The sequence below is a fragment of the Pinus tabuliformis genome, chromosome 3_2, assembly GCF_031772625.1.
Source record: "Pinus tabuliformis cultivar Carrire ecotype Pingquan chromosome 3_2, CPIR1, whole genome shotgun sequence".
NCBI lineage: Eukaryota > Viridiplantae > Streptophyta > Pinopsida > Pinales > Pinaceae > Pinus > Pinus tabuliformis.
The window spans coordinates 1,138,800,973-1,138,824,100 of NC_142302.1; the positions used below are offsets into that span (position 1 = coordinate 1,138,800,973).

Here is a 23,128-nt window from a genome sequence, read left to right on the forward strand (position 1 = left end):
ATGAAACAACGAAACAAATTCACATACAAATGTTCAATGATAAAAGTTTTTGAAACAATGAGTTCTTCAAGCAGATAAAAACATGAAAAGAGAAGTTCATTTAGGTCAATGAAAAACCGGCTTTACCAAACTCAAGGCAACAATGTAATCTATGCTGGAAAGAGACGTTCAAGCTAGTAAACAAAACTTTTTCAAACTTGTGTAAAAAGAGGTCAAAGTCGTAAAATGACCAAAAAGCAAATTCAAGGAGTAAACACACCTACAACCGGACTTAGTGAGTACACAAGCTGCTGAATCGGTGACTAACTAGATGCCCTAGTGTCGATGGCCACTCAATGACTCAATCAATTGAATAGAAAGATGACAAGCCAACAAGCAAGTGAAACCAAATGAAAAGTAGCTTTCTAATCAGGGAGAAAACAATCAAAAACGCTCACGGGGTCAAAAACACAAGAGTATAACACACTAGTCAAGATTGGGTTCAAGCCCTAATCTTCACTTACAGGCATCGACGCGACTACCTAACTGACAACAAGCGCCAGAGGCTGGTTGGCGCGACTGTTTCTCAGCAATTCACGCTGGTCAGCGCGACTATCAGTAGATTAAACGCGATGGCCAAGGTAACTAAGGAAAAATAAATAAAAAAATTCAAACCAGGGACCAGATCTGCTACTATGAATTTTAGACTCAGACCAGTAAGTAGGAGAAAAGAAAAAGAACCAAATGGAAAACGTGAAACTAAAAAAGTTATCACGAAATCATGAAATCCAAAACAAACAAAAAGATGGGATCTCCCCAGCAGAGTCGCCAATTTGTGGTGAAGTAAAATTATAAGTGCGGACACGAACGAATTCCTCTAACCCGATAATGGGTCTAGCCACAACAGATACATTCTATGAAAGATTTCCTTAGGTTAGAATCAATCAAGAAGACTTACCTCTTGGTTGCTTATCCTTCTTGATGATGTCCTCGCTCGCTCGCTCCAGCAATCTCTTGCTTCCTTCTTCAAACTCCCGAAACAAGTAAACAACAACAACACACAAACATAATAATAGACAAATTGCAATTCAACCTACTTAATAAGTCAAGAAACATTAAGACATGAATATGTAATATTACAAAACATGTAGGAAATCAATCGATAGTTGCATATATTAATATCAAAGAGAGATTACAATCATTCGTCTTGACGTTGCAGTCTTCCTCTGACAAGACCAAGTTCCCACACACTTCTGCTAGCATTCCACGATGGCTTCAAACAACAATAGTTTTAAAGCTCTTCCCTTTAGGCTTCACTCCAAACCAAACACACTTCTCCCTCACACAACTAGATGGCTACAACTAGTAATAACTTGCTTGTCTAATCCAAAATAGTATACTCACACTCAGCCAAAACTATCAACTGTGACTATAACACTCACACACTAGTTTGTGCTTGGGAAGAAGGGAGGTTTATATAGGAAATATGGATGGGAGATGGATCCTCTTCTCATGGGAGAAGGACTTATCCCTTGAGGTAATTCCATCATTATAGGGGAAGGAGCCCAAACTGTCATCCTCGACCCCATCCGGCCAAACCATTTACCAAACTTCCATTACGAAGCTTCTAGAGCTCGAAGCTTTGGCTCTAATTTAAAAAACTCTCCATAACAGGACCAACGCGACTGAAACGCAGCTCAGTCGCTCTGGTTGGCGCGAGTAGTGCTAATCTCTGCACATCGACGCGGGGGAGACAAAGGCCATTAGCACCAGTGTTGTAAACTAGGCAAAACCAAAGGAAAATGATCTGCTCAGGAAAAGGGACATAATGAGAGTTTCTTCATGAAGGAAAAGCATGCGGAGTTCACTGTAGAGGTCCTCCGTAACGACCAAAAGTCATATACGCAACATAAATATTATATTAAAATACTTCGTAGACAAATACATCCATTGTAGGACAATAAATGTAAATAGTATATTATATAAAAGAATTGATGTAGGATGAGTACAAATAACAATGAGGGTCCTGTATATATAGCTAGGTAAGTACCCTTTCACGAACAAGTGTGTCTCTAAGACATGCCTTTTCATTATTAACTAACTAACCATTAGTTAATTAACTTATTATTTATTATTATACTTATTTTATTATGATTATTATTTATTATCTATTTTTATTTATTTTTACATAATTTATGTTCATAACATTGCCTTCTCCTTCAAAAAGCTTTGTCCTCAAAGCTTGTTGAAGAAAGGCTTGATCTCTTTTCTGCTACGAATATCTTCTGCTTGATATCGTTTTCTGCTACGAATGCCTTCTTGTCTCGGAACAATCATCTTTGTCGATACAAGTTGATATGAGCCTTGGAGTGATATATAAAATTGTCTTACTGAGAATGGATCAGACCATCCTAGATTAACCTTCTGTGGAATCTTCTGATTACTGGAATTTTGTAACAAATTGTTATCAATAGACTGAATTGAGCTCACTTTAGTATTCTTTGTAACATAAGTTTGTTGTTTATGTTCTGAGTGATGCATATTTGTAGATTGATTAAGATGTCTACTCTTGTGATTCGGATGTAGATAAGGAGTTTTTCTTGTTTGAACTTTAATGTTTTTATGACAGTTTCTTGATTGCCACCAGGCATTGTTGTTGTTGACTTAACTACTGAATCTTTATTTGGGGTGTCCTCTGTTTGAACGACAACATCTGAGTACGTTTTTACTTCAGTAAGGTTTGGATTTGCCTGAACTGCGAGATTAGTGGTCTTGATCTTTGTTTCTTCAGTGTGGACTATTACATTTAGAGATTTTGATCCTTCCTTTGCGACAAATTCTTTGAACCTATTCGTCAATGACTTCTTATCGTCCTTAAGTGTTTTACTCTATTTGAGAAGATTTTGATTATGATTTTTGAGATGTAAGCATTCCTCATTCTCTGAGTCAACTTTATTTTGGCCTTCACGCTTCTCATCTTTTAAACACTTGATTTGTTCTACTAATGTTTGGTTAAGGCTCTTTAAACATAATTTTTCTTCTTCTTGTTCTAATAAACACTGATTAAGTTCCTTCTTTGATGTTTTAGCCTTTTTGACTTGTTCGAGTATTTTTTCCTGGTGATCTCTTAGGCGCAAAATTTCTTTGTCTCTGCTGCAAATGACTTCTTCAAGCTCTTTTTGCCTCTTTGATATAGTTTTTTCGTTATCTTGAAACATCAAATCTGAGATATCCTTAGGGTCTTCTAATGAAGATTTTTTTGATTTTGATTTACTTGTTATGTCTCGAAACATGACCATCTTACCTTTATAAATGAACGTCAAAACTTATTTCTTTATGTGTAACATGAATGTACCCAAATCCTTAAACCAGGGTTGACCAAGTATGATGTCAGTGTTTCTATCCGTCCTTACAACATGAAATTGAGATATGTAGTCATAATGACCTATTGTCACTTGTAGATCACTAATTTTATACTTGTTTTGGTCAAAAATATTTTTCTTTACACCAATGCTTAGCTCTGGAATTAATAGTTGATTTGCCAAGTTGATGTTGATATAATTTTTATCATTGCTTGGGTTGATGGCGATATTAACTTCTCTTCCTTGGATATTTCCTTTTAATGTAATTACTCTATGATCTGTAACTAAAAGACCATTATAGGAAAACCTTTCTTCTTTCATCATTTTAGAATTGAGCTCCATCATTCTTTTTTCAATGATTGATCCCATTTGTTTTGTCGTGATGACTTAAGGTATTATATTTAAAGTTCCTTTGAACTTTGTACTTCAAGCCTCCTTTAAAAGTGCCTTTTTAATATATATATGTATATATATATATATATATATATATATATATAATTTTTCAAAACTCTTTTAATCCAATTTCCTATTATTCTTAATATTTCAAAACTCTTTTGTATTCTTTTTATATAATTCTACTTGCGTTTTTTTCCTTTTTTTCTTTTTGTACTTTAAAAAGAATATTTAAATATTGTTTCAATTGGCTTTTTTTTAAATATCTTATTGTCTTTTAAATTTCATATAACTCTTAAAATTTAATTCAATTTCACTTTAACGTAAACTCTTAACTCTTAACTGATATTTTATCCTTATGAAACCTTTTATAATAATACCCGCTTTGTACTTATATATATTTTCAATAATTTTATGACGTGAACTTTTCTTTAAATACCCCTTTATAATATAATACTTCTCTTTATATATATATTTTATTTATAATATTTTTTCTTTTTCTTTTTGAAAAGTTACAACCCTAGTGAAACGTGGCTATTCACCTTTGGCGTATATTATAAAATATATGTTCACTTATGTACTTTTGACTCGGTTAACGTAAAAAGTAAAACTTACCATTTACATAAAGAGATTTTGTATTCTTTTTGTTTTTCTTTTACTTTTAAAATACCACGGACAATTACCATTGGTTTCTAGAACCACGGGCTTGTAAACCACTTAATGAAGAATCAAAATAATATTATCTACTCTTCACGTAAAAAGTATAACTTACAATTGGTTTCTAAAACCACGGGCTTGTAAACCACTTAATGAAGAATCAAAATAATATTATCTACTCTTCACGTAAAAAGTATAACTTACCATTCACGTAAAGAGATTTTGTATTCCTTTTGTTTTTCTTGTACTTTTAAAATACCATGGGAAATTATCACGGGTTTCTAAAACAACAAGTTTCTCTACGTAAAAAGTAAAACTTACCATTCACATAAAGAGATTGTGTACTTCTTTTGTTTTTCTTTTACTTTTAAAATACCATGGGCAGTTAACACGGACTTCTATAACCACGGCTTGTAAATCAATTAATGAAGAATCAAAATAATATTATCTACTCTTCCTTCTCTTACGTATAGTTTTAAATAAATTTGGAAAACTTCTCTTACGTATAGTTCTAAATAAATTTGGAAAGACTTCCACCTATCTTTATTATGCACTTTTTATCATATATGTACTTATTTTATTTTATTTTTTTCTTCTTTCTTTTTAAATTGATTTTATTTTCTTTATTTCTTTTTAATTTTTGTTTTTTGACTTTTTATTTCCTCTCTCTCTCTCTCTCTCTATATATATATATATATATATATACATATATATTGAATGGCCAAATGCTTGATAGCGAAATGGAGAAACTCCAAATTATTGTAAAGAAACGCTTCAACAAAAACAGTGTTGATGAATTTGACAGTCAAAAACCTAGATCAAAGAATGCACGAATATATATATATATATATATTGAATGGCCAAATGCTTGATAGCGAAATGGAGAAACTCCAAATTATTGTAAAGAAACGCTTCAACAAAAACAGTGTTGATGAATTTGACAGTCAAAAACCTAGATCAAAGAATGCACGAATATGTGCAGCGGTTGAGCGACCAGAGGATGCTCTGATACTAATGTAATGACCAAAAGTCCTATACGCAAAGTAAATATTATATTAAAATACTTCGTAGACAAATACATCCATTTTAGGACAGTTAATGAAAAGGGTATATTATATAAAAGAATTGATGTAGGATGAGTACAAATAACAATGAGGGTACTGAATATACAGCCAGGTAAGTACCCTTTCATGAACAAGCATGTCTCTAAAATATGCCTTTTTATTATTAACTAACTAACCATTAGTTAATTTACTTATTATTTATTATTATATTTATATTATTATGATTATTATTTATTATCTATTTTTATTTATTTTTATATAAATTATGTTCATAACATCCTCCAGGATCAAGGAACGGGAGTACAGGGACAGTGACAATATGCTTTGTAACACCAAGGCCTCAGTAAAACCTCTGTGAATATATATACATATTTATATAATCATAATAACATTATTATGCCATGATTAGTGGCTTGAAGTTGGGATTAGCTCTCGGCCACATGGCGGGGCATGTGACCTAGTGAAAGGGCTAGGGGTTAAGGCATAGGCTTTATGGATGCCAAGTCAAAACCCTGATGAAGATGAGGACAATAATCAGAGCCACCAAGGTCTTTGGGATGGGGCCTCAAGCCTTAAGGGGCTTTATGGTCAAGTGTTAGGACCAAGGGTTAGAACCCTGGGTGTGGTAAAAATCAATAATTGTGATGGGTTGGTGAATAAATGACTACAGTGGAGTGTGAACCCCGCCCCCCCATGATGTCAGTGGGGAGAAGGGGGGCCCACACTTGATATTTGTCATTGGATGCTTGCGAGGAACAAAGACCATCTATTGTAGAGGGTGGAATCGTGCTCCGGAACCAAGATTGTAGACCCCCTTCTGTGACATCGCAAAGGGGTGCGGGGAGGGGGGAAAGGGAAAAGGGGGGGGGGGGGGGGGTCTGCGTTTACTGTTGGCCATTGATTTTCCCATGGGCTGGGAGTCGTCAGATGGGAAAGTTGGAACCCCGCGTCAAAATATTGATTGGGGGTTGCGCATTTAAATTTACATTGTTGATTTCCCTACATTGTCTCCGCCAATTAATGGAACCTAGTGAGCTACTTGGGGCCACATGAGTCGGCCAAGTCCCAAATTTGTTTAGAATGAGAAATTGTCACTTACAAGGGCATATTGATTGGGGGTTGCGCATTTCAATTTACATTGTTGATTTCCCTACATTGTCTCCGCCAATTAATGGAACCTAGTGAACTACTTGGGGCCACATGAGTCGACCAAGTCCCAAATTTGTTTAGAATGAGAAATTGTCACTCACAAGGGTCGAAAGTTTGGTGGGGACCATGGTCACATGGAAGATGATGTATGCAAAAGGGTGGTGTGGCACCATAATGGCATGCCACGTAGAAGACGAAAACAATTGTTTTTAGGGCCCAAGTGGGCCATTTTCAGGGGACATGTGGCAAGTTCCCCGGAGGAGGCCATGTGGATTGGTGATGTCATGAAAACAAGTATGGTTGAGGGTTTGGCGGTCAAAGGTTTACCATGGAATACAATTGGGTTTTCACTCGAGTGGGCCAACCCCAACCACCAAGGAAGTTAAGTGGGCCTTGTTAATCGAGGGTTGGGTCGATCGACTAGTCGTCATGTGCACACCATGGGGGTTTACTCATTATATGTATACTAGCAATTGTCCCAAAAGGTACAAAGAGAGGCCGATAGGAGTATTAAATTAGAATTGTTGAATTTCTCTAGAAGAGATGTTGGTTCAAGCCTAACAGATAAGCAATTTGAGTTGGCTAAAGGCCTTCTAATTGTTTTTTATTATTGTAAAATTATATTGATAATTCATTGGTTTTACTTTCAAAAGCTTGAAGGAATTTGAAGAGCAGGTATAGAATTGCTTTGTGGGATTTGATCCCAAAATCCTTGATTTGTAGATATATACTCAATGAAATGTTAATTGGTTGAAACCCTGCACAAATGTTTGATATAAGAAAATAAGCCGAAAAGGTTGAAAGTCTTAATTGGTTTTTGGAAAACCTCGTTTTCTTGAACTGGATCATTGTGCAATTACTTTTCTTGAGATGTTTTGTTTATATCTATATTACACGGAACACATTGAATGTCTTATTTAATTTTAGAGTAAGTTAATTACCTAAAATTAAGAAACCTCTATAGATGGCCAAGAATCTACAAAGCTTTCTAGTGACCAAGGCAATAATCACCATGACTATCCCCTACCATTTGACAATGCTTCTCTACCCAACCAGATTGAATACTTAGGGAGCGAAAAGCAAGCCAATTACATAAACAAATTCCCTTTGGAAAGAATTATGCACATACATAGAGCAAAATCCAAATACTCTACCAAGAAGAAAGAAAGTTGTCCACACAAATTTTCATTTTTAATTTATGGAAACTTATGATTCGCTATGTTAATAAATCCAAAACATTCTTAATGTAAATACACATTTAGATGAAAAGGATAAAAAAGATAACATTGTAACATATTATAAGCTCACAAATATATCAAAGTTAGAGATATGTATAGAGTACATTACAACATCACCATTGAAACCAAAAATACTCTTCTCATAATTCCGCTCACGAATCACGAGCACCTCGAATGTGTCAGTTCTGTAGTCGATCTTTGATTGAATCCCGAGAATTTTTGAAGTCTCGATGCCCCCCTCATATAACAAAAAAAGAAAGCTAAGTTGCACGAAACGGGGAAGCGAAACGAAACGCGGAAGCGAAACGAAACGCGACCTCCCCAAATTTTGGAAACGGGGAAACGCGAATATATATATAATATATATATATATATATATTAAAAACATTTAAAAATTATTAACATACATATGTGCAATCATAAAGCATTAATGATACATTTACTTAAACATTTTAACATTAAGATTAACTTTAGAAATGGTTTCTAGAACAACTTAGAAACCCTAAAAAAATTTACAAACTAATTAGAAAAAAAAATAAAATTAAAAAACAAGTGATTTTTTGGAGGAAACAGGGCCCGTATGGCCTGGAAACGCGTTTCTGGCCGTACGGGCACGTTTCCATTTCGGGAAACGTGCCCGTACGGCCGGAAACGCGTTTCCAGGCCGTACGGTACGCGAAACGCGTTTCCGTTTCGTTTTCGTACGGTAACGGACCCTCCCCCTGCGTTTCCTGCAACTTAGAAAGAAAGAGAGGCCAATAAGATTATTAAATTGTGATAATTTCAAAGACATGTACAGTCCCAGATGAATATAGGATTAGGCGTTGGGTTACTTTCACAAGCTAATTGTTGCCTGCTATAAGGAATAGTCCCGAAAAAAGTACATCTTTCAAAATAATAAATATACAACCAACCAAATTGAAAGAACTACTTTGAGATCAAACAAAATACTTTAATCATTAAGAGGATCAAGATCAAACCAGTTCCAAATTTTTAAGTGCGTGAGTAAATGTTATAACTCACTGCTTGGGCATTTTAAAACAACAAATTGTATCATTGAATTTTTTTTGCAAACTGCTATCATTGAAATTATATAACTGATTACTGGCTAATCAAACGAAAACTTTTACATAAAGAAGCCATCCTACAAAATAGTGCTGAGGAAGAAATCATTCACAAAAGTTGCACCTCCCCTTATATCTCTTTATTTAAATCCATGTCTCTGTCAAATAACTTAATCTCAAAAGTCAGCCTCGACAGGATTCCAATCAATAAAACAAAAAACACTCAAAAGTCAGCCTGGACAGGATTCCAATCAATAAAACAAAAGACACTCCCATTCCGGAGAATTCAACAAGAATGGAACCTTGGCACAACAAATCCATTTAAATTTTAAACCTTCAATTTAACTTTGTTCATCAATGTAGAGTAATCGTGGACTGCTTTAAAATTGGAAATTAGCTCCAAATAGCAATTATATCCAATGGAAAAAGTGGGAAAAAAGATGTTCTGAAATGCAAGTTGGAGGGAAAAGAAAAAATAAAGAAAAACAATTATCCAATATCTGCCAGATATGTTTCACTTGTAAAGTAGAACTTTTACAACATCCAGTATCTGATTTCTTTAGGACCAACGACCTGGCATCAATAGATATCCAATATCTGCCAGATATGTTTCACTTGTAAAGTAGAACTTTTACAACATCCAGTATCTGATTTCTTTAGGACCAACGAACTGGCATCAATAGATATGCTAATTGAATGTCTTTTGTCAACAATATGAAATATCAAAAATATTCATCAATTTAATCCTCTTTGTGAAACCTCGATCCTTGAGTCCAAAGTGTTATATACTTGCACTGCATCATAGACAAATTTGAACTTTGATCATCAGAGGTTGCTCGTACGCTGATTCTCAAGTCATTGAGGACAACAATACTCCTCCAAAATAAACACCCCTTCAAACATGTATTTAGCATACCCAGCATGACATTTAGATATACAAATAGAAAAAATGAAAATCTAAACAAGTGCCCTATTTCCATCATTTAACCAGGTATGGTGTGGGAAAACTTACATCAGTGTAGTCTTGATCAGTTAACCACCATAAACACCTGTTCGTAGTGTCATAAACTCTCCTACACACAAATGAAGATATGCCTGAAGGAATTTCAACGCCTTTCCTGAGAAATGCAACTTTACATGGATGAAGCAATGAGGCAGCTGATATCTCATCTTTGTGAAATGAATAGAAGACCTCGTTTGGTGCAGCTTCAAGCAAAACCCCTTTGCCTACCTTAACATCAGCTGGTCGATAAAGCCAGTTTACACTTAGCTTCACGTGACCCTCCTCCTCTGAAGTCAAGCAATGAATAATCCCAATGAAAGGCGGTGCATTACCAGCCTGAAAAAAGTGCACAATCTCCGACGCTGATTTTACGGCGATCCTGGAAATTCAAATAATTTCAAAATTCTCTTCATTCATCATTACAAAATATTAAGAAAAGAGAACAAATAAGCAAAACATACAAATCCTGTTTACATTTATTTACATCATTATATAGAAAAGCTATCTAATTGTCCACGTCATGAATGTCAATTAAATTGTAAATGCAAATGGAGAGAAAGATGTTTACATATATTTATTTACATTTATTGATACCAATATACAGAAAGATATCTAATTGTCCACATCATGAACGACGTCAGGCAAATGCAATAACATGCAAATGAAGTGAAGCTACAACACTAATAAATATTAGTCAATCTTTCCGTTTTCTCAATTTTCCCAATAAAGGGGAAAAAACAAGTTTTCACATACAAGAAAATCCATAATTATATAAAACAAACTCTGACATATGTATAACATGCAAACTCTACCACCGTGTGATAACTAATCATCTATTGAGCTCATCAATAGTAAAAGAGATATTTTCTATAGGGTGCCTTCCTCAGATTATGAGATAGAGAATTTCTATTAGATTTGCTCGTAGGGTTGTGGATTGATTCCAGGATTCCCACATATTTCATCATTCCTTCCCACATAGTTCTTTAACTATTTTCATTTCCAGTATTGATCTAGGCCCTTCACACTCCCACACTATACCTACACTGCATGCACTCTTTTCATTCCAATGAGTTTTCGATCATTTGCTAAACATTAACAAAAATTATCTCAAAATAATATATCTGCTATTTGTGTAGTGTCTCTCACCAAATGCAGTATCAAAGCATATCAGCGTTTCAGAATTTTGTATTCAGACCTTTTTAAAGTAGACTCTCGGAATACTTCCAAGGCTTCACAGTGATCTTGAATCACTTTAGAGCAGTTTAAGTCGTACAAATATGTAATCAGGCATTCCTGATAGCACCAGAAGAAGTATTATTAGAGGCTATTACCAAAGCGCAACAAAACCCCATCTAAAAACATGGACCCTCAAACTCACTACATACATCGGGAGTGCGAAAGATAACCTAATTCATATGGCAATACTCTAAAAGTATGTCGCCAACTGCCAGATACAGAATATTGGATAAATCTAGTGTGCAAAGAAACCCAAATATGATGAACAAATGGCACAACACCACAGAAAAAGAGGCTGATCAAATGTATCTCTACAAAAGAAAAGTTCCATAAATCAAGCACAAACCAGAAATTCCATACAACACGGTGATTGATATCAATCAAGAGTCAACTTGCTTTGTGGGTAATACCAGGCATTCATTAACACGAAATTTGTTACACAAATCATCCTTAATCTCAACTCTCAATTTCTAGCTAAAAATGTCGACATAATAGGGCCATTTTCTCACCCTCCTATAACTACCCAATAGCAAATTCATCATCCTTCTAATTTATTCCTATTCTGTCAATCCTATCCAAACATTAGGCGCTCAGAGATATCCCTCCACCCACAACACATGTCTCCTTGCTATCCCTCCACCCACAACACAACATATGTCTCCTTGCTGACCAATAACCCAGCACCACCCACCAAACAATCAACCTGCATAGAAATCCCCCTGAACCGACCGATGAATCCATTATAACATGTCATTTTTAGAAACAAATAGTTGAAGCCTCCCTGCAAAAAGAACCGCTTCCGATTTGATGCGCTGCATCTTTACATGTCAAGGTCGCCATGACTTCCAACTGGTCTTGGATGCAACTTTTGTACCAGTGGAATTTGAACTTGGATTGACATTATACCACCACCCCATAGACTAGAAGATCTTAAATTGTGAATCCGAGAGATACTACTTTGATCCGCGAAAATCTTTCTTCCCGAAACACAGAAAAATCCACTGGCATTGACTGGCAAAGAAGATTAGGTTTTCAGGGAAAGCTCCTTCTGAAACCTAACAAAAACGAATCTAGAGGGAAAAAAACAAAGCGCCACTCTAGGATACCTGATCTAACACCTATATATAAATAATATAATGAAAAATCTGGTATAAAAACATATACCCTCCATTTCTACACAGTAAACTTGTTATTATTATTGAAGATGCAACCCCTGTAATCTGTTTTGTAAATTTGATTTATTTTCAAATCAATTCACGCAATTAAAATACAAAAGGTCGGTTAGATCATAAAGTTAGAGCATAAGATTACCTTAGAGAAAAACTTAACACTGGAAGAATCGCCAACTATACCATGACTTGGGACAAGGAACATGTGCCGCTGCCGTTGTTGCTCTTCACTCTACCGCTCATGCATAGCCTAGCATCTTTACCAATTTTCTCCTTTAAAGGAACAACTATTATTATTTTTTTCTCATTAACCTTCTAAAATTTTTGTTTCGTTTCCCAGCTTTATAGCCTCCATTCTTCGCTAAACCAGCTAAATCATACCAATTCTCGTGATCATTCGACGATCTTTCTTCTTTTTAGGGATTTTCCAACGGTACTTGCGGTTGAAGTAAGGGCATGCATGCAGCGCAGTAGCCAAATATCAAAACCTATCGGCCTAAAAATCAGCAACAGAAAACACACTTCAAATCAACAGTTGAAAGTGCCTCACCAGATCGATCTGAGCAGGATAAAAGTGTTGACGAAGAAGTTGATGCTTAATTAGGCCCATAGCCTAATTAAGGTAGGGTTGGGTCAGCGGCTGACTTATAGCATGGCAATGGCATGGATAACCACGTAGGTGCCACGTGGTAGGTTGAGTGTTGACAAAAGTGTTGACGAAGAAGTTGATGCTTAATTAGGCCGATAGCCTAATTAAGGTAGGGTTGGGTCAGCGGCTGACTTATGGCATGGCAATGGCATGGATAACCACGTGGGTGCCACGTGGTAGGTTGTATTTCCCACAATCGGGGTTATATGAATTAATGAATATAATATAACTAAATGAGGTTAATATAATTTAATGAATATAACTGAATCAAGTAAATGTGTAATTTAATGAATACGTACATCTCAAAGAAATCCCTTGACCTAAAACCCAACGAAAAAAACAAATGAAACTTAATAATCTTCGAAAATTTTCATCTTTAACCCAGCAAAAAAGACACAGAACAAAGATGACGAGCGACACATAGAGATATTCATAAAAATAACCAATCCAAAAACTTGAATAATCTCGATCCACTTATAATTCACAACACTCCAAACATTAAACCTAATCCATCAAAATTGTAAAATATACATTTCATGAATTAAAATATTAAAATTATACATTTTATAAATAAATAAAAAACACTACACATTCTGTTCTATAATAGAATTTATGGTAGACTAGAGTTCTCCATTTGAGAGGAAGGCGGAAGCTCACAAAAAACTACACACATCCACACCTTTCAAAATTAATTATATTAACCCATGGAGTACAGATCCTGAAACTCTTTTTTGCAAACTGGATGAAACAAGTTTGCAGAAAAAGCAGTTGCAGATGATGGAAGGATTCAACATGGTCTAATTTTTGTAGAAGTCATCATATGCAGCAACCTTTCAACTGGTTTGAAACTTTGAACACACACCCTAATAATGTTATTAACAGCAAAAAAGAGAGTGCTCCCTTACAATTGGTTGAGAAGGAAAAATACGATTCTTTATTAATATATAGCAATAAGTTTACATCGAAACCTTTTAAGCATTGCCATTTAGCTTAATCCCACTCAAAAACACATTACAAGGCACTCAAACTCAAGTTATACTAGCATCATCACAAAAAATAAGCTGAAAGTTCCTAGAAGATGCCATCATTCACCGTCTAATCTTCCATTGGCTCATCATCGTCTATTTCTTCAATTCTCATTTTCTTTACTGCCTGGGATGCATCAGCATTAAAATAGGCAGAATTCGGAATTTCTATCAAGATATCCGATTTTGCACCAGTGATTTGGTTAACGATTCCCCATTCCTGTCCACGCGATAAGATAATGTCTGCTGCTCAGGCACTGCATCAATGTATACTCTACTGTTCTCATCAATCTCCCCACCGATGAGCATCCAAGATAGCTGAGTGACAACTTTACTTTCCAACCATCGTCGCAAGGGGCGAGCACCATAAACCTGCAAGTACCACGTTTCCACGTTATCCATTTAGAGGTTTTAAATGAGAATCCCCACCTTGCATTTACTCACACATTTTGACCTAAATTGCCCGTAAACCACAAAGGCTAATAATGATCCTTCCTGCTTCACTAGTATTAACAAATAAACAATGCATTAATTTATATTAATCGGCGAACACACCAAAAACATCCCTTTACTATATACTTTGAACTAAGTTCGTTGAGTACGCAGAGACAGGCAGCACCCCATTTTTAAAGTTCAAGTGCGAGGGGAAAATGTTAAAATTTAAATAACAGAACTGAAATTTATATCGATGGGATCCATACAGAAGGAAGAAAAGCATGTGAAAATTAGAAAATCCGAAACTGAATGTGAAAATTGAGAAAATTGAAAATCTCAGAAAGCAACTCTGTAAACTGAAGAGTTCACATCTCTTAATGAAGAGTTCACATCTCTTAAAGATCAACCGTTGGCCACCACCACCCACTGCCAGCAAAAATATCAGACTAAAATTACTCCCTAGACAGGTTCATGCAAAATATATGACAGACCATTGAAAATGCAAATAAGACATAAAATCTGATCATTGGTCATGAAAGACTCCAGTTAGACCCTTCATAATGAAAATTCTAAGCATCAAATCAAACAATATAATAATTTCAGATTGTTTCAAGGTGAGGTACATTAAATTTGGTCAGAGGCCCCTTCCCACTACCGAACACGGGATGGGGAGACGTTTCTGGAATATGGATCAAGTCCCACGGAACAGGGAGAAGCATCCCCGGGATAGGGAAATGCAAAGCCATGACTACTGGGGTCGGGAACACATCACCTGGCAAAACAGACTCTGAATAAGAAACTGAAACAATTCCAGGATGATAGGCTTCCCGAAGGGCAATATACAAAGCTGAGTACCCACTTTTTAAAATCATGTTAGGAGGGAACATCAAGATACACATTTATATTTTTTTTGATGTATGAATAATTAAAAATACCTGGAATTTATATCAATAGGATTCTTTCACTAATTATGTGAAAGTTTGTATGAAGAACATTATGTGAAAATCGAAATGAAGAGCATCGAAATTGAAAATCGGAAAATCTGAAACTGAAAGCGAAAATTGAGAGAATTGAAAATCTGAGAAAATGAAATTGTAAACTGAAAAGTCCTGCTCTTTTAATATTCACTGTTGGCCACCACCACCAAAACTCTGCAAAACATCAAACTCCTAGAATAACTTTCCACACAGGTTTATATGACAGGGCATGGAAAATAGAAATCAGACCTTGAATAAAATCACTGTACATGAAGAACACCGAGCAAACATTATGAATGAAAAATACCAGGCATCAGAATAGAACATATAAATCGCAATTCTAGATTGTTTCAAAGGGAGGTAAGTCGAATTTAGTCAGTGAACCCTCCCACAACATCTCCTATGATGTGGAGACATGTTTCCAAGGAGTGGGTCATGTCCCCTGCAATAGGGAAAGGGAGAAGCGACTCGTGAAGGAGATGCAGTGTCAAGTTTATTAGGGTCGGGGGCACATCCCCTGGCAAGTTAGACTGAATAAAAAAGAAACAAGAAACAAGGTGATTACTTACAGGATCATAGGCTTTCTGAAGAACAAGATCCAGAGCAACACCTCTCTCTGCAAGACGAATTGCTACATCTTTCACCTGTAGTCTAGCAACTTTCTTGAGCTCATCATGAGAAAGAGGATCAAATACAACTATCTCATCAAGTCTATTCAATAACTCTGGCCTGAAATGTCTTCTAACCTGCAACAATATTCAAGGGCATGTCAAAGCACCGCAGTCAACTTCGTGATAAAATTATATGAAAAAGATGCATACACAAAGTCCAGGAATGCCTGTGCATACTTCTTGCGTGACATTCTCTCTTGCGGTTTTTATTGTTGTGTGGCCAAACAATGCAGCAAGCAAGTGCTCTGCTCCAAGGTTGGATGTCATGATAATGACTGTTTGAGAAACTAACAGTGCGACCTTGTCCATCCTTAAGTCTACCATCATCAAGCATGTGAAGCAAAGTGTTGAAGACTGAAGTGTGTGCTTTCTCAACTTCATAAAAAAGAACAACACTATAGGGTCTTCTCCTTACTGCTTCTGTCAGTTGCCCCCCTTCTTCATAACCCACATAACTGCCATTACAACATCAAATCATTTTAGTACATTACAACAACAAATCGAGCAAAAATATAAATACAACTATACAAAAAAAGGCGTCTTGCTGTCAACCAATTGAGTGTCTGGCTATCAACTAATCTCAATTAGAAACATCTAGCTGTTCACATACCCAGGAGGAGCACCTATGAGCCTTGCAACTGAATGTTGCTCCATATATTCAGACATATCAATACGGACCAGCTGATTTTCATCATCAAACAATTGAGCTGCAAGAGCCTTTGCAAGTTCCGTTTTGCCAACTCCAGTGGGCCCCAAGAATAGGAAAGATCCAGTCGGCTGTTGAGGTCTTCCAAGTCCAGCCCGCGATCTTAACACAGCTTTGGCAACCGCTTGAACCGCCTCATCTTGTCCAACAACTCTTTCATGCAACCTGTCTGCCAGACCTATCAGTCGCTCCTTTTCATTCTGACCAAGTCTTGTAACAGGGATACCAGTCCAGCGACTCACAACCTGCATTCATCACATAGTTATGTATCATGAACATCAGACACTATAGCTCTCATTGGGTTTGCCAACATAAATTCTGTCACTCATATTCAATGGAAGGTATGTATAGATACTTCGTTCAACGTACCTCTGCAATCTGATCAGGTCCCACACTCTCTGTTAACATGAGATCTTTTCCCATAGCTTCTTTTCTAGAAATTTCAGTCTTTGTTTCTTTAAGGGCCCTGTATAGTTTTGCAGCTTGTGCCACAGCCTTCCTACGCTTTGCTTTTTCCCAAGCAATCTGCAATTTCTCACATTCTTGCTTCAGTCCCCGGATTTCATCTACTCTCTCTTTTTCTTTTTGGTATTTCATTTTCAACGGTTGCAACTTATCTCTCAAATCATCAAGCTCCTTGTGAACCTATAAGAATCAGAAAAGAAAAGAAAATGAGTTATTTAAAGGTTATGATACTAACGGTTCTTACCGACCAACAATTTTCACTATGTCAGTGAACACCCCCCAACATACAAAGAATTTTCAATAGACATCTTTACATCAGAGAATCCCCATCATAATAAAAATGCCTACAGACTGATCACTGATCAGAAAGACAGCCAAGAAAATGCAATAAGGTTATCTCAAGTACAAACCTCAGCCAAACGAGCTTTACTGGCTTTATTTTTCTCCTTTTCAAGGGCATGCAACTCAACTTCTAGTTGAATCCCTTTCCTTTCAAGGGTGTCGATTTCTTCAGGTTGACTATCCAGTTGAACTCTTACATTTGCGCATGCTTCATCCACAAGATCAATTGCTTTGTCTGGAAGATGTCGCCCTGTTCAGACAAACGGATTATAATGATTTTCAAAACGCCTCAGAGGAGTTCTTGATCTCTCAAGAATTAAGAGCAGAATATAATACCCCAAATGATCAAGTAATAAACACTACTTTTGGGATAATTCACACATATTGTAACTTATTCCACCCATAATAGCCAGGTATCAACTTACCGGTGATATATATACTTACCAGTGATATATCTACTTGATAACTGGGCAGCAACTACAAGTGCTCTGTCCAATATTCTCACACCATGATGACCTTCGCACTTTTCTTTTAAACCACGAAGGATACTAATAGTGTCTGTCACACGAGGTTCAGCTACATAAACCTGCCCCATAATATCAATAGCAACAAATTTATTAAAACCACTAGAAGCGTGTGAACAGCCATATTAATACGTCTAATAACCCGACTAAGCACTCACTTGCTGGAATCGTCGCTCAAACGCAGCATCTTTCTCCACATACTTCCGGTACTCTTCCAGAGTAGTTGCTCCAATGCACCTAAGTTGGCCCCGAGCAAGCATCGGTTTAAATAAATTGGCAGCATCCATTGATCCCTCAGTACGCCCTGGAAACAAAACAAAATTCAATTCGACACGATTACTTCACAACCGAAGCTTAAAACCAATCACTTAAAAGGACCTTTAATCAATCAAGGCTAATAACATATATAATATTTGCTAGATCAAAAAATTGAATCGTAGGTAACCAAGATAGGTTTCTCTTACCGGCACCCAGAACCAAATGTATTTCGTCAATAAAGAGAATAAGTTTTCCTTGAGCTTCTTCTACCTCCTTCAATACAGATTTAAGTCGCTCTTCGAATTCGCCTCTGTATTTGGCACCAGCCACTAGAGCTCCCATATCCAAGGCTATCAATCTCACTTCTAGCAAATTGCTGTTTAAAACCATTTGAAAAACAAAATGAATTAGCGGCTCTACCAAGCTTGCATTCTGAAGATAATCCCGCCCATCACACTGTATTAGTGGAAAACGTAATTTGGGGTTTTAGGGCGGTGAAAGTTTTTGATAGGTATGTTGGATTTGTAGGTTTTCATTTGTTTTAGAGGTTTTCTGGTGAAAAAGGTAATTTGGGGTTTAAGGGCCGAGTCTGATACGAATACTTAGGAAGTCTTCAATATGTTTTTGTCTCTTGGTTGAGGTAGTTTTTATCGCCTCATTGCACAATATTTATAATTTGTTGAACTTAGGAAGTGCGATTTCGGATTTTGATCACGCTATCATCCATGCCATTCCTCCAAATGTATGACAACACGGGTTCTAGGGTTCTAGCTTTTAAGTTTTAATATATTTTGCCCGATCAGGATTTATTCTTGTGACTGGTTGTGGGTATTTACGTTATTGTTGATATTTTCGAGTGAATACTGTAATTGGCATTCCTGAGTGGAGTTTGATGGCAATCCTTTGGAAATCTTAATTTTTTGTTCTCTCTTATCGAAGCTTTAGAATTTTTGTAATTTGTATGAGTTTGAATGTTCACATCTTTTATTCGCGAATTTTATCCGATTATTTTGCCTTCTTTGTAAATCTTTTCATATTCCGGCGTTTGTCAAGCTTTTCCTGCAATGCTAAAGTTTATATTTCCTGTTTGTAATGCTGATCAATTTCTGGCTGATGATGCTGTAGGTGCAAGTAAGAGAAAAGGATCTCCATGATACCGCACAAAACCGATTTCACAGAGCGCAATATAAAATGAATCCCAAGAAATTTACACAAAAAACAAACGAGACTCTAGCCGCGGCTCGAGGGATCGCTACAGAATCTGGTCACGCCGAGTACACTCCTGTACATTTGGCCATAGCTCTTACCGAGGACGAAGGGGGTATTCTCCATCAAGCGATTTCATCTGCTGCTACAGCTGGACAGGAAACTGTGGAAGCAGTACAGAGAGTCCTTCGACAGGCCCAGAAGAAACTCCCATCCATAGATCCTTCCCCCGACAGTATTCCTCCTAACACTGAAATAAGATATTGCATCAAACGTGCTCGGTATTTACAAAAGAGCAAGGGGGACACTCATTTGGCAGTAGATCATCTTATTCTTGTAGTGCTAAGAAGCTCCCAAGATTCAGATTGCTTTACAGAGGCAGGTGTGAGGATAGAGAGAGTGAAATCCGAAGTGGAGAAGCTCAGAGGAGAGGGCAAAAAGGTAGATACTGCGTCTGGTGATACTAATTTTCAGGCCTTGAAAACATATGGCCACGATTTGGTTGAAAATGCTGGGAAGCTTGATCCTGTCATTCGTAGAGATAAAGAAATTCAGAGAGTACTTGAAATTTTGTCTAAGAAGACCAAGAACAATCCTGTGCTCATTGGAGAGCCTGGTGTTGGAAAGACTGTTGTGGTGGAAGGGCTGGCACAAAGTAGTGTTCGAGGGGATGTACCAAGGTAAGCTCTTTTGCACGCACACAAATATATATAGTCTGCAAATTTTGGTTTGTATGTTGCCTTCCGAAAATTTGGGGACTTTTGTGGGTCCGCACTGGTACAGTGTGTTGGGCCGGATTATCTTCAGAATGCAAGCTTGGTAGAGCCGCTAATTCATTTTGTTTTTCAAATGGTTTTAAACAGCAATTTGCTAGAAGCGAGATTGATAGCTTTGGATATGGGAGCTTTAGTGGCTGGTGCCGGCGAATTCGAAGAGCGACTTAAATCAGTATTGAAGGAGGTAGAAGAAGCTCAAGGAAAACTTATTCTCTTTATTCACGAAATACATTTGGTTCTGGGTGCCGGTAAGAGAAACCTATCTTGGTTACCTACGATTCAATTTTTTGATCTAGCAAATATTATATATGTTATTAGCCTTGATTGATTAAAGGTCCTTTTAACTTGGCATTGCAGGAAAAGCTTGACAAACGGCGGAATATGAATAGATTTACAAAGACTGCAAAATAATCGGATAAATTCGGGAATAAAAGATGTGATGAGACAATTCTACATTCAAACTCATAAAAATTACAAAAATTCTAAAGCTTCGATAAGAGAAAACAAAAAAATTAAGATTTCCAAAGTATTGCCATCAAACTCCACTCAGAATGCCAATTACAATATTCACACGAAAATATCAACAATAACGTAAATACCCATAACCAGTCACAAGAATAAATTCTGATCGGGCAAAATATATTAAAATTTAAAAGCTAGAACCCTATAAACCTGCCGACCAATGGGATCGTTCGGAAGCTTGCTGTAAATCCGGGGGATGTGACGCCCCAGGATTGAGAAGGACACCCCTAGCTCTTCATCCACGATAAACGAGGCTGTTGCCTTAACCCGTGGAATTTCAATTTACCTTGACGGATTACTTCGAAGGCCTTATAACCCAGAGAGATATCTCTCCTTAAAACGAGAACAGCTAGGAGGCGCCATTGCTGCTTCGTTAAAGTCCTCAGTTACGGGATGATATAACTAGGGATGGGGAACGATACTCAGACAGGAGGACTTCTCCCATCGCCCACAACGGGGCAATCTACTTCGACAGCCATCGTTCAGAGCATCGTAACCATTCGGTCGTCTTGCAGAACAGCGGCGGCGGCTCGTTGTCAGACCTCCAGGACATGCAAACCGGCGTAGCAGGGAAAAAGGGGCAAGAGCTAACCAGCCATACATTGGGTATTAAATGCCCTTATGTAGGCTGGCCAGCTATGTATGCCATGTATGTCATGGGGGCGCTGCGTTTATCTCCGGCGGGCACCTTTATCGCCTTTCCGGCAGCCGGTGCGGACCCACCAATGACATAGCCATCTGATGCAAGTACCAGTTCCCGCCGCACCCATTTCAAATTTTGTTTACCGCCCCCGCAACTCTAATGTTCATGGCAAATGAAACAGGGGATCAAGCTGAAAGTTGATCAATCCCTGTGCCTGTGACCTAACATGGAAAACTGACCATCCCCTTACACTGCACTTCTTTAATATTTGATTGTTAGCAAAGGAAAATGAGCTCTCGCGCCCGCTAAAGCCAAACATGGCAAAAGCCCCGCTGCCTCGAAAGCCAGCAAAAGCAACAACGCCTCATTTTCCCCTGCCACTGCCAAGGTCTGCGGTGGGTTGTTGGTCATCTTGGTTGGATACGTCGGAGGTTTTATGTTATAGGCAACCTAGCACCGTTAATAGTTTTGTTAATATAATCTCGTTATATTTTATAAGATTCTTATTTTGACTCTCAGTGAAGATGTTTTAATGAATAAAATATTAGTGGTTCATTTGCTTCAAATAAACCTCATTTGGTTTACATTGGGCTATTTTTTGCCTTTCTCTTTAGAAATATTTTTTTACTTGTTCTTTTCCCCGGAATTAGTCGTTTTTTAATTCCATTTGAATTTGAAGTTAATATTTGTGATTAGTTTTCTCTTTTTCAGATTATATAATTAAGATTTGGTTATTTTTTAAGTGGTAATAGTTTTTAATATTTTTCCATTATAGTCTAATGTTTGGAATTGGTGAAGAATAGGGGGAAGTTATAGTTATAAGATAGTATTCAAACTAAGCCCTTTATAATCATGTTTAAATATGAAAATAAAAATAAAACAATATCTAAAATAAAATAGAAAAAAATATTTATAAATATAACATTATACATAATTAATATTGATAAATTATTGATTTTGTTATATTAATGTATAAAGTTTAAATGGATTTGATATGGAAGAATATATGTTGTGTTTTTAAAAGATGATAAGTTTGAATTTATTAACTTATCTTTTTAAATATTAACCTCCAAATAATTACATAAAGAAAATATATATATATATATATATATATATATATATATATGAGAGATTTAAGTATATTTTAATTTGTTATATCATCTCGCATTATAATTATTTTTCAATTTTTAGAATTGAAATACTAATGTGAAGTAAAAACCATTGTTATTCACATACACATACTTTTATAATGTTTATTTAATATATGTTGGACTTTCAATATTGTTATTCATATCAACACAGTTTTTTAATATTTATTTAATATAAGTTGAACATTTAACTCTAATCAAGTATAATGTGTTATTTAATTAAATTTGGTTTTTAAAATATTTCATTTTTGGACATTAATTTTTTTAATAAATATATAATATTTAAATTTTTTTTATTATTTTTAATATATAAAATATAGATTAGAAAGTGATAATGTATAATATTAAATATTTATCGTATAAAAATGTTTTATGTTCAAAATGTAATGTCAAGAATATAAATTCAACATAGATATAGGTTAGAAAATTAGATAAAGTATAGTATTAAAACATTTATTTTATTAAGG

At 36.2% G+C, this 23,128-nt stretch overlaps 1 protein-coding gene and 2 pseudogenes across 2 annotated transcripts; 1 reads left to right on the forward strand and 2 right to left on the reverse strand.

The window, feature by feature from the left end:
- Positions 1-13,643: 13,643 nt before the first annotated feature.
- LOC149184733 (chaperone protein ClpB1-like) lies at positions 13,644-18,179 on the reverse strand (annotated as a pseudogene). Its single transcript, XR_016257312.1, has 7 exons — positions 18,029-18,179; positions 17,653-17,834; positions 17,147-17,422; positions 16,682-17,022; positions 16,249-16,526; positions 15,970-16,146; positions 13,644-14,360 (listed from the first exon to the last, which is right to left on the reverse strand). The product of XR_016257312.1 is annotated as a chaperone protein ClpB1-like (transcript).
- A 75-nt stretch (positions 18,180-18,254) lies between these two features.
- Positions 18,255-19,093, reverse strand: LOC149184734 (chaperone protein ClpB1-like). The gene is made up of 2 exons (XM_089417681.1): positions 18,573-19,093; positions 18,255-18,412 (listed from the first exon to the last, which is right to left on the reverse strand). The coding sequence occupies exons 1-2, from the start codon at positions 18,754-18,756 to the stop codon at positions 18,255-18,257; spliced, it is 342 nt and encodes a 113-aa protein (XP_089273807.1). The 5' UTR covers positions 18,757-19,093.
- A 195-nt stretch (positions 19,094-19,288) lies between these two features.
- On the forward strand, positions 19,289-21,962 carry LOC149184735 (chaperone protein ClpB1 pseudogene; annotated as a pseudogene).
- Positions 21,963-23,128: the final 1,166 nt, after the last annotated feature.